This window comes from Oncorhynchus mykiss, chromosome 11 (genome assembly GCF_057628025.1).
Source record: "Oncorhynchus mykiss isolate SJ-2025 chromosome 11, ASM5762802v1, whole genome shotgun sequence".
NCBI classification, from domain to species: domain Eukaryota; kingdom Metazoa; phylum Chordata; class Actinopteri; order Salmoniformes; family Salmonidae; genus Oncorhynchus; species Oncorhynchus mykiss.
In genome coordinates, this window is record NC_143032.1 from 15629522 (window position 1) to 15647466 (window position 17945).

At 43.6% G+C, this 17945-nt stretch overlaps 3 protein-coding genes and 1 long non-coding RNA gene across 4 annotated transcripts; 2 read left to right on the forward strand and 2 right to left on the reverse strand.

Moving 5' to 3' along the window:
• Positions 1-149: 149 nt before the first annotated feature.
• On the forward strand, positions 150-1466 carry urad (ureidoimidazoline (2-oxo-4-hydroxy-4-carboxy-5-) decarboxylase). Its single transcript, XM_021620280.3, has 2 exons — positions 150-438; positions 854-1466. The coding sequence occupies exons 1-2, from the start codon at positions 264-266 to the stop codon at positions 1201-1203; spliced, it is 525 nt and encodes a 174-aa protein (XP_021475955.3). The 5' UTR covers positions 150-263; the 3' UTR covers positions 1204-1466.
• Positions 1375-6605, reverse strand: pdx1 (pancreatic and duodenal homeobox 1). Its single transcript, XM_021622321.3, has 2 exons — positions 5979-6605; positions 1375-2544 (listed from the first exon to the last, which is right to left on the reverse strand). The coding sequence occupies exons 1-2, from the start codon at positions 6367-6369 to the stop codon at positions 2099-2101; spliced, it is 837 nt and encodes a 278-aa protein (XP_021477996.2). The 5' UTR covers positions 6370-6605; the 3' UTR covers positions 1375-2098.
• Positions 6556-13266, forward strand: LOC149979507 (uncharacterized). Its single transcript, XR_016484393.1, has 2 exons — positions 6556-6747; positions 12119-13266. It is a non-coding gene; the product is annotated as an uncharacterized LOC149979507 (long non-coding RNA).
• Positions 13267-13380: 114 nt separating this feature from the next.
• si:ch211-140b10.6 (uncharacterized) lies at positions 13381-17752 on the reverse strand. Its single transcript, XM_036934990.2, has 3 exons — positions 17585-17752; positions 14297-14371; positions 13381-14110 (listed from the first exon to the last, which is right to left on the reverse strand). The coding sequence occupies exons 1-3, from the start codon at positions 17608-17610 to the stop codon at positions 13690-13692; spliced, it is 522 nt and encodes a 173-aa protein (XP_036790885.2). The 5' UTR covers positions 17611-17752; the 3' UTR covers positions 13381-13689.
• Between the last annotated feature and the right edge of the window lie 193 nt (positions 17753-17945).

Genomic DNA, 17945 nt, shown 5'->3' on the forward strand with positions numbered 1-17945 from the left:
CAAATTAAAAACTGTGAAAGACCACTTTATCTCAATTCAAACCTTTTGAAATATAACAAACAGGCCAAGGTTCGGGTTGCATTATAAACTAGTAAGACTTCAAATCTGGACATAAGAAGGCATGAGGGGTCATCGCGCCTTGTTGTCCCGGAGTTCAATAACCCTACAGTGTTGGCATGCTGGGCTTTTCTGTTGACCTGTCCGAAGGGCAGTTTTGGGGCCGCTACTAATGAGTCTGTGCAGACGAGACAGTAGAGTTTAATATGGACATCGGATCAGTGAATTATCTCCCTTATGAGGAATTTGTGGATGTTTTCGGTAACGTGGTGGAGAAATGTCCACTCATAACGGCCGCAGTATGGTCCCGCCGTCCCTTCTCGAGCCTTGCTGACCTGGAGGCCAGTATAAATGACTTCATCGATGCCCTCCCCGAATCAGGTATAGCCAAGGATGAATGGATAACCCATAGGCAGTTATTTGTTCTTTCTTTAAAATGTAATATCTTTTTTATTTTTTTACATTCAGCTGGTGAGATTGTTTTTTTGTTTTTTTTTTAACCTTTATTTAACTAGGCAAGTCAGTTAAGAACAAAATCTTATTTTCAATGACGGCCTAGGAACAGTGGGTTAACTGCCTGTTCAGGGAGAGAACGACAGATTTGTACCTTGTCAGCTCGGGGATTCGAACTTGCAACCTTTAAGTTACTAGTCCAACGAGAGATTGTTAAACTATAAGGTTTTTAAACGTGGATGTGAAATATATTTTACTACACGCTATTCTATTAATCAATTCATGTTGAATTTGCGATAGTCGTCCGATGCTGGAAAAACTAGCTAAACTCTACTATCCACAGGTAAAGAGGGAATCCTCAGAGTTCACCCCGACCTCACGGGTAGAGACCTCCAGAGTGGGACTCTGACCCGGGAGTCGCGAGAGGAACAGGTCCAGGCCGGTTTGGACACGCTGACCACCGCGGAGGTCTCTCGCATGGCCCGGCTGAATACGGAATACAAGGACCACTTCGGTTTCCCCTTCGTGATCTGCGCGCGGATGAACAACAAGGCGACCATCCTGCGGCAGCTAGAGGAGCGGCTCCGGAACGAGCGCACCATTGAGAGGGCGTGCGCCATCGATGAAGTGAAGAAGATCTGTCACCTCCGTCTGCAGGGGCTCGTGGTCCCGGAGACGTCCAACAAGCTATAACTGACTGACGGGATGACATACAGTTTCGTGTGGTCTACCTGATGAGTTGTATGTGTTTGAATAGTGCATCATAATGGCTGCGTCATTGTTGTGCGTAAAGGAGTAACTGTGCCTAAATGTGCTTAATTGTACCAAGTGCCAAAATTGAGCAAAAGTAGTTAAATAACTGCAGATGTTTCATTGATTTTATTCTGATTTCAAATATGAACTTTCATTTGATAAGTCTGAGATGATAGCTTAATTAATAAAGATTTCAAAATATAGTACATTCTTCACAGTGCCTATCATTTAGACATCAACGATATGATAACATATGTAAAGGCTATATAACACATATGTAAAGGCTATATAACACATATGTAAAGGCTATATAACTGGTGTGAGTGACTCATTTTTGTCATATAACAATTTATCAGAAAATGCATCAGTATTGTTAATATTGACAGCAGAACCATGTACTGTGCGTAAACTGCATACATTATACTGCCAAAATGTTCAGAGAAAAGTTTGAAATCTGAAGTGCATTGGTTTTAAAGCACTAAGCTTGCTTTAAAAGTAGCTCTCACCAGAGTTGTGTGGTCTGTATCTCCACGGTCTCTCCAAGCTGCTGGTGCTACTGCCCAGGGATCAGAGCAATAGTATAAAGTGGGTCTATATGTATGTCCAATGCAAAGTGTCATCATCAGTGCATGCCCCTCAGGTCCTCAACACCAACATGAGGTCAGTTCCGTCGCAGAATGATGACATCACAGACAATGCCCCTGCAGTCCTCCCCCTTCACATCTCTTCAATCTTTCACGGCCGACAACGAACATGAATGATGCCAGCGGAGTCTGTTTGAAAAGTGCCTTCCTTTTCTTCAGTGTCTGCCCAATTTTTACCCATATCAGCCCGGCTAAGCCGAGTCTCTCGAACCTGACAGGGAGTAGGAGTGGGAGTGGGAGTGTAGGGGTGAGGGGGGTGTGGTGGTAGTGGTGAGAGGTGCCGGTGTGGGAGCCCCTGCCAACGTGACCCCCACCCCTGCCCCCCCGACCCCCAACCCAGCCCCTCCGACCCCCAGCCCAGCCTCATCCTTCAGGTCCCCTGACGTAATGGACGAGTCCTGCTCGGGGTCGACCCCCCTCACTCTTTTCTTGTCCTCCTCCTTCTTCCACTTCATCCGTCGGTTCTGGAACCAGATCTTGATGTGTCTCTCTGTGAGGCTGAGGGTGAGGGCCAGCTCTACACGCCGCGGCCTGCTAATGTACTTGTTGAACAGGAACTCCTTCTCCAGCTCCAGGAGCTGGGCTCGCGTGTAGGCAGTCCTTGTCCGCTTGTTCTCCTCTGCCTCCATGTAGTGGCCTGGGGGGAGGATGGGGAGGGAGAGGAGGGGAAGATAGAGAAAGAGTGAGAGGCAATGAAAGAGCAGGAGTGGAGAGATGGAAAGTGTTTTGAGTTTTTAACTTAACATTGTACCCTGTCACAGTCAAAGTCCCAAATGCACAATCTAGATGAAATTGGCAATGACCCACCAGTGGGTTCTAACCCATTGGGTCTAGCTGAAACGCACACAGCACGCTGACTGAACTCAGCTCACCCACTGACCACCCAAGGATGCAGAACATCTACTGTATAGAAACAGTTGGGTAACTGATGATAACTAAAACACATACAGTAGGCTAGATCAGATGACAGGTAACCCTCACAGCTGTCAATGCAACTATAGCAACAGATACTGTATACTGGAAATTGACTATGTGAGGTATCATGTATTCTGTGCAGAACAATTCTGCCTGGGTCACAGCACACTGAATTTCACATTACTGCATATTCTATAACAAAGACTCACAAATGGGTCAATCAATTGGAGGGAAAATGGTTAGGACTATAAAAAAAAAGAACAGTAACATTTCGATTTGTCACGACTCCCACCGAAGGTGGCTCCCCTGCCTGTTCGGGCGGCGCTCGGCGGTCGTCGTCGCCGGTCTACTAGCTGCCACCAATCCCTTTTTCCTTTTCTGTTTGTTTTGTCTTATTGGTTGCACCTGTCTCTTATTTTGTTTTTGATTCAGGCCTATTTACGCCTGTTAGGCTGCCTGTGACTGAAACTAATTGCAAAAATCGCTGAAGTTGGAGACTTATCTCTCTCACCAACTTCAAACATCTGCTATCTGAGCAGCTAACCGATCGCTGCAGCTGTACATAGTCTATCGGTAAATAGCCCATCCAATTTTACCTACCTCATCCCCATACTGTTTATATTTATTTACTTTTCTGTTCTTTTGCACACCAGTATCTCTACCTGTACATGACCATCTGATCATTTATCACTCCAGTGTTAATCTGCTAAATTGTAATTATTCGCCTACCTCCTCATGCCTTTTGCACACAATGTATATTGACTCTTTTTTTCTACTGTGTTATTGACTTGTTAATTGTTTACTCCATGTGTAACTCTGTTGTCTGTTCACACTGCTATGCTTTATCTTGGCCAGGTCGCAGTTGCAAATGAGAACTTGTTCTCAACTAGCCTACCTGGTGAAATAAAAAATAAATAAATAAATAAATAAATAGGCCCGCCTGTTTTTGTGCGGACTTGTTTTCTGTTAGTCGAGGTTGTGCGTGTAGTGTTCCTGTCCGTTTGTGCCATGTGTTGGGTTGGACATTTTTGTGATTATTTCGCCTGTTTTGGGCGTTCGCATTGGAAACCGAAATAAAGTCCGGTTTCCCCAATATCCTCTGCTCTCTGCGTTTGACTCCGCACCCACCGCTCCAGGCTCTGTGACACGATTACTGTGGGTTTTGTTAGTTGACAAAAGTGTACAATAGTTGAACATCTTGTGGCTTATAATCTAATTTCTTTTCACATGATAGGCTATTATTCTATAGTAATTTCACCTGAAAAGTTTCGCTAACTTGAACTGTTCACTAAAACATAAAGCCTGGATCAACAAGGCAATTTACAGACAGTCCGTTAATTTAATGTAAGGATTTTTATAAAACAACAACATTTAGTAGGCCCACGTGATAAAAGAACAGTCATAGTTTATCCTGTATCACCACTATTCATTTGTGTTTTGAATGATGAAATTAGTGGCACAACTGTTAAACTTTTTTATTGGTCAAGGTGGTCTTTGACTTCAATAAATAAGCATTTCAAATATGTTCTATTCAATAGTTGAACTGCTTAATTATTCGTTTTAGAATAAGCTTATTCTTGCCCTGGTTGCGTTTGTCTAATGAGGAAGATATTTTTACTGAAATAAGCTTGTATCGAAATTATTTGCCAAAAAGTGTATCGTGTGTAAAGTTACACAATTTTCTAAAGCCACGGGAATAAACAAAAGCACATATAGCTTAAGTCATATTTAACACATTTGTATCCTAATTGTCCTATTAATTACAAACAATATTTGTGTTATTGTTTGAGGAAGGTTGAGTTGAGAGAATAATTTTCTATAGGCCTACGAAATAATTGAGAAGAACCGTGTGCTCTGCTCTAACCTTTCCACATCTTGTTACCATCAATTTATTTAAGTAACATCAGTGCCTCACCTGGACTGAAATAGGTGCCGGTGCTCATTTTGGGTTTTGGTACTGTTTATAGTAAGGTGCAGGTGCTCCACAATACTTTTGAGCTAATATTATAAGAGGAACAAGAGATCAAGCAGTAGAAAATTGAAGGTGCCGGTCCTCAGCTCCGGTGGACGCCTGCCCAAGTCAGGCGCTGAGTAACATACACTGCTTTATATTTCGTTTAATTGTGTAAGTGGCTTGAAAACGTATTCAGATATTTTAGGTTAGAGAAAAAAAGGCTAAATCGAGTTCCCATTTACCCGCTGAACCAAGTTCACTTAAAATGGCCGCAACAGAAAATACTTTTAGGAGGAAGAGTTGACTCGTTATTTTGCTACGATTCCTAAAGACTCCACCTTAATGATATACACTTTAATATATTTGATATGTCTAAAAATATTGATATAATGAAGGTTATTGTAAGACACTGTACTATATACTACGCAGCATTTTTCATGAAGGCCTATATGGATAATAACTGCCATTTGGAAATCATTAAAGAAATTGTCACAACGGAAATTTTCACATATTTGAAGTAAATCTCAACTAGGTACTTGAGACAGGAGGCACACCTTCAGAGGCATACAAAACAATTTGGCTTGTATGAGGGAACCTAGGTCCTTTACAGATTGATTGACAAGGTAAACTGACACCCACCCTCGAAATATATTCTAGACATCATGATGTAATTTAAGTTCTTATACATGAACAAAATACTCAGTCTATTCAAACTTAATGAACATTTATCACGATGAACGTCTGATCGTTTTCTAGGCCTATGTTCACATCAGTGGCATTAGCCTACACAAAGCAGCGGCAACTCATGCTCCATACACGACAGTTGATTGTGTGAGTTAAATAGCTTTTGAATTACACTCAATGTTCACTTTTATGTCTGCTGAATTGTCTATGGTCAAATAACATTCACTCCATGGCTATTGGCAAAAGAAAACTCCTGAATGTTCAATTAACTATTACATAAATACTTTTGTTGAAATATTGTATTTTAATCAAATAGATTATCCACTTGTAGGCTATTTATACAGTATAAAAGTGTGTTCACGAATATATTTAGATAGGCCTACTGCAAAATAACGGTCTGCAAAATTCCTATAAATGTGTGGGTAGATTCCTTGAGAGGCCTAGATGAATAGTTTTCTTTGCAGCCCTACAGCAACGAGAATTATACGAAAATTGCCAAGGTGACTGCAGTGAGTTACCTGCCCACTGTCCCTTCCAGGTTTGCACGTGAGACTTGGTGCTTTTCATCCAGGGGAAAGGCAGGTGGTATCTGTTCCTATCGGCACACAGAGCCAGCTCCCCCGGGTCTCCGTAACCCCCCGGTTGGATAGTCTGCTGGGGCGCCTGGGGGTGGTGGAGCTGCGGCACACCTGGGTCCTCTCGCATTGGCATACTGTACGGAGCAATATCAGGGAGACTTGCCTGGTCTAGCCCTCCGATGGAAGGCGAGGAATAGACGGACTGAGCCTGCCGGCCCATGTAGAGGCAGGGCGGAGGGCTGTGGCTGAAGTCCTCGCTGTGGGGTCTCTGGTAGGGGCAGGGGTCTTTGAACAGCTGCGCGGGGGAATAGTAGTGCTCTTCTCGATTCATGACTGCCGAGGGCCAAGGCTATCCAACGGGTGTGTGTGCACATGTACATGCGCCCTATTGCCTTTGCTGCGTGGAACCTTGTGCTCTGCTCTACCTGTGCTGCTCGTGCATCTGTCTCCGCTATAGGCCCTGCGCAGGTGTGTCACCGCCACCACGTGACCCTGCTGCACCTAAGCCATTGGTTTCACTGATTACACAAAACTGAGAAGTCGTCACCTTAGTTTCTATTCGTGTCTGTATTCTCTGCCCCGCGGAGCGACAATAATTGAACAGAATTGACCGTGCACAAATCAATGCCCTCGGCAAACACTCCACTGTTTGACGGCGGATATCTGAGACCCACCTGCCGCAAGTTGGTCCTAATGCAGCGATATACAGGTGAGCAGCGGAATCTGCGGGTCCTATCGCTGCGAGCGGACAGGGGCTAATGCCATCGAACTAATCAGAGAGATTGCGGCCCGCATAGAAAAAGCACGAAGAGAAACGCAAACAGAAAGTGCCTCCACAATGTCAGTATCATCACGGCTTTGGCTCTCTTGATGGAAAAGAAGAAGAAACGATGGGAATGCAGTGCGCTCGTGAAGCCTGAATGCAGATTTCACTGCCGTAGAACAATGTCAGCCATTGAACATTTATATGAACCTAGTTCTCTTATCAATAGGCGACTGATAGAGGGGGAAATCGATAACCAGATGTATAGGCCTAATAGCCTACTCGCATCGGCTGACCCTGGTGATAAGCAACTTGCAGCGGCGGTTGTCTTGGAAACTTGGCAATGAGATCTAGGGGATCAAAGACCAAGTCCTGGCCGAACCCTCTCCTGGTTGGATACCTTTTAGTGTTCTCTTAAAAGTGGCCAAACTTGCGACTTTTTAAATCCAGCCCATTATAGCCAATGGCTCATTTAACACCATTTAACGGATCTCCTCTGGTTCATAACAAACAGCAGCAGAGCTCGTGTCTCCCACCGCCACTCTTCCTCTGTGTTTGCTGGACATTAGGCAGACAGGTGCTCGCTCCATTAAACAACACTCTTCACGGTAAAGTAAAGAGGAGAGCCAGGGTGTAAACCAATTAGCATGGAGTGAGGAGCAGCACTCAATTAGCGCGCGTGGTGCGAGGAAATACACGTCTCTCCAGGCGGGCGAGCACCTTTACGCAGCAACTGAGTGCCAGACAGCAGCTAAGGCCCACGACTTATTAAAATATCAAATGTATTACCATGTTATAACTGTAACGTTATAAAGCACTAGCATTTCTTTCAGCTGGCCTTGCAGGCCATCGATAATAACCATTAGCCTACATGAGATAAGAAATTTAAAATATATATATATAACGTTTACATTGTTTTTCTATTTTGGCCATTGTGCTTACATAGGCTTTATCTGCATTTTAGACATGACAGTTGACGTGATGTCTAAAATGACCAGTCAAACGCACACAGAAACTAATAGGCCTATGGCAGCACTGAGTTCTTCAAGAGAGATTATGGCTCTTTCTCCAGTATCTTAATGGGGCACTCAGCACCTGCTATAAAGTTCAAGTAAACCAATTCCATACAAATCAGTCCATGTATTGTCGCTTAATGGTGTTTATATTTGCTCGTCGTTTGAACGAGGAAGGAAACTGTTAACCGCATGTATTTCCCCGCTACACTGAAAACGCACAACGGAGTTTATGAAGCGTGACTGCGTAAAACGCTATTTAGACCCCTTATCCATGGCATTGAAATTTGCGTAATGGTTTTAAGTGAAAGTTAATGCGGCGTTGCTGAACCCAAATGCAATGATTCACAAACAGGTTTGCAAATAAAAAGCCTTTAAGGACTCTTAATATGAACCGCAATAAAACGTCTGTAGGCAATCGAGAGGGTCCATAGCCGTATAGAGTGCAGTACAGGTTATGGACCCAACGTGTTAGAAACACCAGATGGAACGGAGTGCTGTGGGGAGAGATACAATAATGCTTTAGTGAATGGCCATGCTGTTCATACTGATGTTGCCTCATATAGTCCCTGGGTTACCCCCATGAGCGCCTAGCGAGCAACATGATTCATTCATTCAATCTTAAATTAAATTGCTCAAACAAGGTCTTTCGCAATTCATGGAAATTGACAATCCCATAAAAAAATCTAAAGTAATAGGGATAATTAGTATTGCCTAATAACCCATCAACAATGGGTCTAAAATGATAAATGAGGACCGCTGACCACTGAATGCACGTTTTTAAAGCTGCTCTTTTAAGATCAGTTATGCACTTTGCACTGTTTTAACTTTCATTCATTGTTTTGCTTGGTGTGTTTTTGTGTCTGTTGTTTAACTATATGCCGCTCCCTTGTCCAGGGCTCACTTGAAAATGAGATGTACATCTCAATGTGACTTCTCTGGTTAAATTAAATATGTATATACTGTATATATATTTTATTTGATTTATTTAACCAGGTAGGCCAGTTGAGAACAAGTTCTCATTTACAACTGCGACCTGACCAAGATAGAGCAAAGCATATATACAATACCAGTCAAAAGTTTGGACACACCTACTCATTCAAGGGTTTATCTATATTTGTACTATTTTATACATTGTAGAATAATAGTAAAGACATCAAAACTATGAAATAACACATGAATGCCAATAGTCTGCATAGCTGTCGTCAAGGCAAAGGGTACTTACTTTGAAGAATCTCAAATAGAAAATATATATATTTAGACTTTTTTGTTTACTACATGATTCCATATGTGTTATTTCATAGTTGTGATATATTCACTATTATTCTACAATATAGAAAATAGTACAAATATAGATAAACCCTTGAATGAGTAGGTGTGTCCAAACTTTTGATTGGTACTACACACACACACATTTATATATATTTCCAAATTAACAACAACCATGATTAACTAATAGGAATATATATTGTTGTTGTATTATCCTATTTCTGTGTAATTAAAAATGAGAATTATTGAAGTAAAATGTTGGTTAATGGATTAAAGAAAAACCAAGTGGAATTCAAAGAACAGGTTTTACAGAACCCGAGGAGTGTCACGAAAACAGTAGATATTCTTTCTTTCACAAACAAAGCCGTTTCTGATAGAAGCAGGTATATAGATGTCAAAAATGAGTAGACACGATACAAAGTGCTTACCCATGGCGACAGCCATAGCTTATGTAAACATGGCCAACAGTGAGTAACGACCAAATGCAAACGACAATTAAAATCAAATCTATTCTGAGTGAAGAAATTACGGCACCATAAATCAAACAATGAGAGACAATGTGAAATAACGACTCCAAATCAGCTTAATGTCAAATCGAAAGGATTAAGCAACAAATATACTATCTACATTATGGGATTTTGAAGTGCCATTTTGTGGGTCTAATAATATGTAGACTATATTTTAGGGAAAAATCATTAACACGAGAAGAGTAATTTGAACACGAGAATAATATATTCACCAGGACCAGTTAAATCTCCCTAGGCTTTATAATTCTAACGTTGGATAAGGCCCCGTTTGTTCGCTTTGTTATGTTTTTTTCCCCCATCAATAGCGCCAGGAACATGACTGCAAAAACATCTCTGCTGTATTACAACGCGAAGGTCAAAGGCCCTGGGTCAATGCGGATATCACACGTCACCTGCTGGATTAAAAGGCACATTACATCTGTGGAAAAGCAACCCCAGACAGTCAACCCTGGGCATACCACTGTAGAACATGTGGGCGTGACTTGGATACAACCCCAGCCAGTCAACCCTGGGTTTACCACTGCAGAACATCAAATCAAAGTTTATTTGTCACATGTGCCGAATACAACAGGTAGCCTCTCTTGAAAAAGCCAAACCTTGACCCAGAAAATTTTAAAAACTATATTGAATCTTCCATTCCTCTCAACATTTTTAGAAAAGGCTGTTGCGAAGCAACTCACTGCCTTCCTGAAGACAAACAATGTATATGAAATGCTTCAGTCTGGTTTTAGACCCCATCATTGCACGGAGACTGCACTTGTGAAGGTGGTAAATTACCTTTTAATGGCATCAGACCGAGGCTCTGCATCTGTCCTCGTGCTCCTAGACCTTAGTGCTGCTTTTGATACCATCGATCACCACATACTTTTGGAGAAATTGGAAACCCAAATTGGTCGACACGGACAAGTTCTGGCCTGGTTTAGATCTTATCTGTCGGAAAGATATCAGTTTGTCTCTGTGAATGGTTTGTCCTCTGACAAATCAACTGTACATTTCGGTGTTCCTCAAGGTTCCGTTTTAGGACCACTATTGTATTCAATATATATTTTACCTCTTGGGAATGTCATTCGAAAACATAATGTTAACTTTCACTGCTATGCGGATGACACACAGCTGTACATTTCAATGAAACATGATGAAGCTCCAAAATTGCCCTCGCTAGAAGCCTGTGTTTCAGACATAAGGAAGTGGATGCCTGCAAACTTTCTACTTTTAAACTCGGACAAAACAGAGATGCTGGTTCTAGGTCCCAAGAAACAAAGAGATCTTCTGTTGAATCTGACAATTAATCTTAATGGTTGTACAGTCGTCTCAAATAAAACTGTGAAGTACCTCTGCGTTACTCTGGACCCTGATCTCTCTTTTGACGAACAAATCAAGACTATTTCAAGGACAGCTTTTTTCCATCTACGTAACATTGCAAAAATCAGAAACTTTCTGTCCAAAAAATTATGCAGAAAAATTATTCCATGCTTTTGTTACTTCTAGGTTAGACTACTGCAATGCTCTACTTTCCGGCTACCCGGATAAAGCACTAAATAAACTTCAGTTTGTGCTAAATACGGCTGCTAGAATCCTGACTAGAACCAAATAATTTGATCATATTACTCCAGTGCTAGCCTCCCTACACTGTCTTCCTGTGAAGGCAAGGTTTTACTGCTAACCTACAAAGCATTACATGGGCTTGCTCCTACCTATCTCTCTGATTTGGTCCTGCCGTACATACCTACACGTACGCCACGGTCACAAGACCCAGGCCTCCTAATTGTCCCTAGAATTTCTAAGCAAACAGCTGGGGGCAGGGCTCCTATAGAGCTCCATTTTTATGGAATGGTCTGCCTACCCATGTGAGAGACGCAAACTCGGTCTCAACCTTTAAGTCTTTACTGAAGACTCATCTCTTCAGTGGGTCATATGATTGAGTGTAGTCCGGAGTGTGAAGGTGAACGGAAAGGCTCTGGAGCAACGAACCGCCCTTGCTGTCTCTGCCTGGCCGGTTCCCCTCTTTCCACTGGGATTCTCTGCCTCTAACCCTATTACAGGGGCTGAGTCACTGGCTTACTAGTGCTCTTTCATGCCGTCCCTAGGAGGGGTGCGTAACTTGAGTGGGTTGAGTCACTGATGTGATCTTCCTGTCTGGGTTGGCAACCCCCCTTGGGTTGTGCCATGGCGGAGATCTTTGTGGGCTATACTCGGCCTTGTCTCAGGATGGTAAGTTGGTGGTTGAAGATATCCCTCTAGTGGTGTGGGGGCTGTGCTTTGGCAAAGTGGGTGGGGTTATATCCTTCCTGTTTGGCCCTGTCCGGGGGTTTCATCGGATGGGGCCACAGTGTCTCCTGACCCCTCCTGTCTCAGCCTCCAGTATTTATGCCACAGTAGTTTATGTGTCGGGGGGCTAGGGTCAGTTTGTTATATCTGGAGTACTTCTCCTGTCTTATCCGGTGTCGTTTGAATTTAAGTATGCTCTCTCTAATTATCTCTTTCTCTCTTTCTTTCTCTCTCTCGGAGGACCTGAGCCATAGGACCATGCCTCAGGACTACCTGGCATGATGACTCCTTGCTGTCCCCAGTACACCTGGCCGTGCTGCTGCTCCAGTTTCAACTGTTCTGCCTGCGGCTATGGAATCCTGACCTGTTCACCGGACATGCTACCTGTCCCAGACCTATTATTTGACCATGCTGGTCAAATGAACATTTGAACATCTTGGCCATGTTCTGTTATAATCTCCCCCCGGCACAGCCAGAAGAGGACTGACCACCCCTCATAGCCTGGTTCCTCTCTAGGTTTCTTCCTAGGTTTTGGCCTTTCTAGGGAGTTTTTCCTAGCCAACGTGCTTCAACACCTGCTTTGTTTGCTGTTTGGGGTTTTAGGCTGGGTTTCTGTACATCACTTTGAGATATCAGCTGATGTACGAATGGCTATATAAATACATTTGATTTGTGTAAACCTTACAGTGAAATGCTTACTTACAGGCTCTAACCAATGGTGCCAAAAAAAGGTATGTGTGTGTAGGTAAGTAAAGAAATAAAACAACAGTAGAAAGACATTTGAAAAAAAGAGTAGCAAGGCTATATATAGACACCTGTTAGTCAGGCTTACTGGGGTAGTATGTACATGTAGGTATCATTAAAGTGACTGTGCATATATGATGAACAGAGAGTTGCAGAAGCGTAAAAAGAGGGGTTGGCGGGTGGTGGGACACAATGCAGATAGCCCGGTTAGCCAATGTGCGGAAGCACTGGTTGGTCGGGCCAATTTAGGTAGTATGTACATGCATGTATAGTTAAAGTGACTATGCATATGAGATAAACAGAGAGTAGCAGCAGCGTAAAAGAGGGGTTGGGAGGAGGAGGCACATGATGCAAATAGTCCGGAGTCTTATGGCCTACATTGCGGTGTTCCTCAAGGTTCTGTTTTAGGACCACTATTGTTTTCACTATATATTTTACCTCTTGCTGGAGGCTGAGACAGCTCCCCCCGTGCATTTTGTTCTTTTTTACTGCTGCTCTTAAATTACTTGTTAATTTGATTTACTCTTATCCACATTTTTTGAAACTGCACTGTTAGTTAGGGGCTCGTAAGTAAGCATTTCACTGTAAGGTCTACTACACCTGTTGTATTCGGCACATGTGACTAATAAAATTTGATTTGATCATGTCAGTTTACAGATCGTACCAGCAAGATTCACAATGAAATAACAGAGCTGAGTGCAAGATGGGAATAAGTGTGTCAAAATTGAGAATAAGAATAGAAGAGACACGACCTCCAGTTAAAAGATCAGTAGAAACAAATGCAATTTAATCAGTTATGCTTGTCACAAACTGACAACAGCAACCCCAATCTTTCTCACATTCTCAGACAATACATTCTTTCCAGTCATTCAATGGTTATGTATGTCTTCGAGGGAGAAAACCTCCTCTGGTAATGCCGTTACAGCACTCCCTACAAGGTTATGATGTCACATGTGGGTCCTCCCACTGGGAGTGTCTTTGACAGGTGCTGGTTTGATTGATAGGTGTGGCCTATGGAGTGAGAACTGGCCCTGAAATGGGCGTGGTCTGATGAGGAGGAGGAGCTACTATCGGCGGAGAGAGCGGTCTCTACAAGAGGAAGGGACTTCAGATGGGGAGTGGTCTTTAGAATGGGGACTGTGTGTTTTGTGACCAGGGACACTTTTATCCCGGTGTTTCTTGTCTCTATGTCTGTATCTATCATTGTCTCCAACCCCTCTGTATTTGTAGCCGTCTCTGTGGCACGTGTTTCCGTCTTTGTCTCTCTTGTGTCCATCTTTGAGACTATGTTCTCTGCTGTCCCTATGACTGTCTTCGTCCCTGTGTCGTCTGTGACTGTCTCTGTGGTCTGTGGATGGGGTCCTGCTGCGCCTCCTACACTCTGATGTCTGTTCTCCTGAGTGGCCAGCAGGGCGGCGCTGTGGGATGGTGGTGCGCAGTGTGTTGAGCAGGAAACGCTTGTTGGTGCTACGCAGTGGACATTTCATCCTGGAAGACAGTTGAACCAAAATTAACATTTCAAATCCAGCAAGGCCTTCAATATGAGCCAATGTCTTTGATATGCATCAGTCTTGGTCTGTCACACCTTGCCATGTGTCAAGTACATTCTGCATTGAAAGCCAAAAACCCATAACAGATGGTTTACCAGATCCTTTACTAACGTATGCCGCTCACCAGCCTGCTGGACCCATAGTTTCTGCTCGCACCCGAGCCCTACTGGTCTCCTTCAGCAGCTCCTCCACTGCACGTCTACATGGCACATGGAGAGAGTGACAGAGAGAGTTTAGGGTGCAAGAGAGGGAGATATTAATTAACATATAAATAGGAGGAAAAAGGAAGAATAGAGAAAGAGACAGAAAGATAATAAAAGTGAAGGAAAACAGCAGGATAAAAAGCAGAGAGAGAAGGCGCTATGCCAGCCTAAGATAGTCAGTCACAGAGCAAGAGGCACATGTCATGTGTGTCCTGGGTTGATCTGCTGAGTCAGTGGGAACAACTGTTACAGCTGCCCTTTGACCATGGATCAACTGTTACAGCTGCCCTTTGACCACGGATCAACTGTTACAGCTGCCCTTTGACCACGGATCAACTGTTACAGCTGCCCTTTGACCACGGATCAACTGTTACAGCTGCCCTTTGACCATGGATCAACTGTTACAGCTGCCCTTTGACCACGGATCAACTGTTACAGCTGCCCTTTGACCACGGATCAACTGTTACAGCTGCCCTTTGACCACGGATCAACTGTTACAGCTGCCCTTTGACCACGGATCAACTGTTACAGCTGCCCTTTGACCACGGATCAACTGTTACAGCTGCCCTTTGACCATGGATCAACTGTTACAGCTGCCCTTTGACTATGGATCAACTGTTACAGCTGCCCTTTGACCATGGATCAACTGTTACAGCTGCCCTTTGACTACGGATCAACTGTTACAGCTGCCCTTTGACTACGGATCAACTGTTACAGCTGCCCTTTGACTACAGATCAACTGTTACAGCTGCCCTTTGACTACAGATCAACTGTTACAGCTGCCCTTTGACTACGGATCAACTGTTACAGCTGCCCTTTGACTACAGATCAACTGTTACAGCTGCCCTTTGACTACAGATCAACTGTTACAGCTGCCCTTTGACTACAGATCAACTGTTACAGCTGCCCTTTGACTACGGATCAACTGTTACAGCTGCCCTTTGACTATGGATCAACTGTTACAGCTGCCCTTTGACTACGGATCAACTGTTACAGCTGCCCTTTGACTACAGATCAACTGTTACAGCTGCCCTTTGACCACGGATCAACTGTTACAGCTGCCCTTTGACTATGGATCAACTGTTACAGCTGCCCTTTGACCATGGATCAACTGTTACAGCTGCCCTTTGACTATGGATCAACTGTTACAGCTGCCCTTTGACCATGGATCAACTGTTACAGCTGCCCTTTGACCATGGATCAACTGTTACAGCTGCCCTTTGACTACAGATCAACTGTTACAGCTGCCCTTTGACTACAGATCAACTGTTACAGCTGCCCTTTGACCATGGATCAACTGTTACAGCTGCCCTTTGACCATGGATCAACTGTTACAGCTGCCCTTTGACCACGGATCAACTGTTACAGCTGCCCTTTGACCATGGATCAACTGTTACAGCTGCCCTTTGACCACGGATCAACTGTTACAGCTGCCCTTTGACCACGGATCAACTGTTACAGCTGCCCTTTGACCACGGATCAACTGTTACAGCTGCCCTTTGACCACGGATCAACTGTTACAGCTGCCCTTTGACTACGGATCAACTGTTACAGCTGCCCTTTGACTACGGATCAACTGTTACAGCTGCCCTTTGACTACGGATCAACTGTTACAGCTGCCCTTTGACCATGGATCAACTGTTACAGCTGCCCTTTGACCACGGATCAACTGTTACAGCTGCCCTTTGACTACGGATCAACTGTTACAGCTGCCCTTTGACTACGGATCAACTGTTACAGCTGCCCTTTGACTACGGATCAACTGTTACAGCTGCCCTTTGACCACGGATCAACTGTTACAGCTGCCCTTTGACCATGGATCAACTGTTACAGCTGCCCTTTGACCATGGATCAACTGTTACAGCTGCCCTTTGACTACAGATCAACTGTTACAGCTGCCCTTTGACCACAGATCAACTGTTACAGCTGCCCTTTGACCACGGATCAACTGTTACAGCTGCCCTTTGACCACGGATCAACTGTTACAGCTGCCCTTTGACCATGGATCAACTGTTACAGCTGCCCTTTGACCACGGATAAACTGTTACAGCTGCCCTTTGACTACAGATCAACTGTTACAGCTGCCCTTTGACTACAGATCAACTGTTACAGCTGCCCTTTGACCACGGATCAACTGTTACAGCTGCCCTTTGACCACGGATCAACTGTTACAGCTGCCCTTTGACCATGGATCAACTGTTACAGCTGCCCTTTGACCACGGATAAACTGTTACAGCTGCCCTTTGACTACAGATCAACTGTTACAGCTGCCCTTTGACTACGGATCAACTGTTACAGCTGCCCTTTGACCACGGATCAACTGTTACAGCTGCCCTTTGACCATGGATCAACTGTTACAGCTGCCCTTTGACCATGGATCAACTGTTACAGCTGCCCTTTGACCATGGATCAACTGTTACAGCTGCCCTTTGACTACGGATCAACTGTTACAGCTGCCCTTTGACCATGGATCAACTGTTACAGCTGCCCTTTGAACACGGATCAACTGTTACAGCTGCCCTTTGAACACGGATCAACTGTTACAGCTGCCCTTTGACCACGGATCAACTGTTACAGCTGCCCTTTGACCACGGATCAACTGTTACAGCTGCCCTTTGACCACGGATCAACTGTTACAGCTGCCCTTTGACTACGGATCAACTGTTACAGCTGCCCTTTGACCATGGATCAACTGTTACAGCTGCCCTTTGACCACGGATCAACTGTTACAGCTGCCCTTTGACCATGGATCAACTGTTACAGCTGCCCTTTGACCACGGATCAACTGTTACAGCTGCCCTTTGACCATGGATCCCAGACAAGTGTGCACAGGAAATACAGAATCACACACACACACACTTTCCAGCAGCTGTGACTCAAAAATATCCTCAACTTGTTAAGCTGGCATTCAGTACCCTACTGAATCTCGACAACAATTCAATCTTTGTGAGTTATCTAGATAGTCATGCAACAAATAATTGAAACATAGCTAGCTAATCATTGACACGCATAGCAAGCTACCTAGTAGCTAAGCTGGTGAACAATTAACTAGCTATTTTAATAGTATAATAAATCACATTGACCTAGCTACTTGACTAACGCTACTAGCTGACGTTCCTTGGCTAACGTTAGCTCCCCCTTCAAAACACCCCAGAAATTCACATCAAGCAAGAAATACCAGTCTGGCAATGGGATAGATTATAACATACTTCTCCAATTCGCCATCATCTGCCATAGTGTAATGATCAATGTAAAATAATTTAAAGATATTTCAAATCAATACTGCCAATGCTAGCTAATGTTTATTTCTGAATATGTATGTTTACTTCTCCACCATGGGGGCCTTCCGGCAGGGACCCCGCATGACTACTGTCCTTAGCAGTGCCTTACGTAATATCGAATTTTATACGTTAAAATCAGATAGCTTTGCTTAACAACAAACATATTATGTTTCAATGTTGTAAAACAGTATGTATTTTGTCTAATATTGAAAATAAAATGTCATAATGATACTTTTTAGGGGTTAGTTTCGAACAGGCATAAAGCGAAGCCTCTAATTTAATTTTGGGA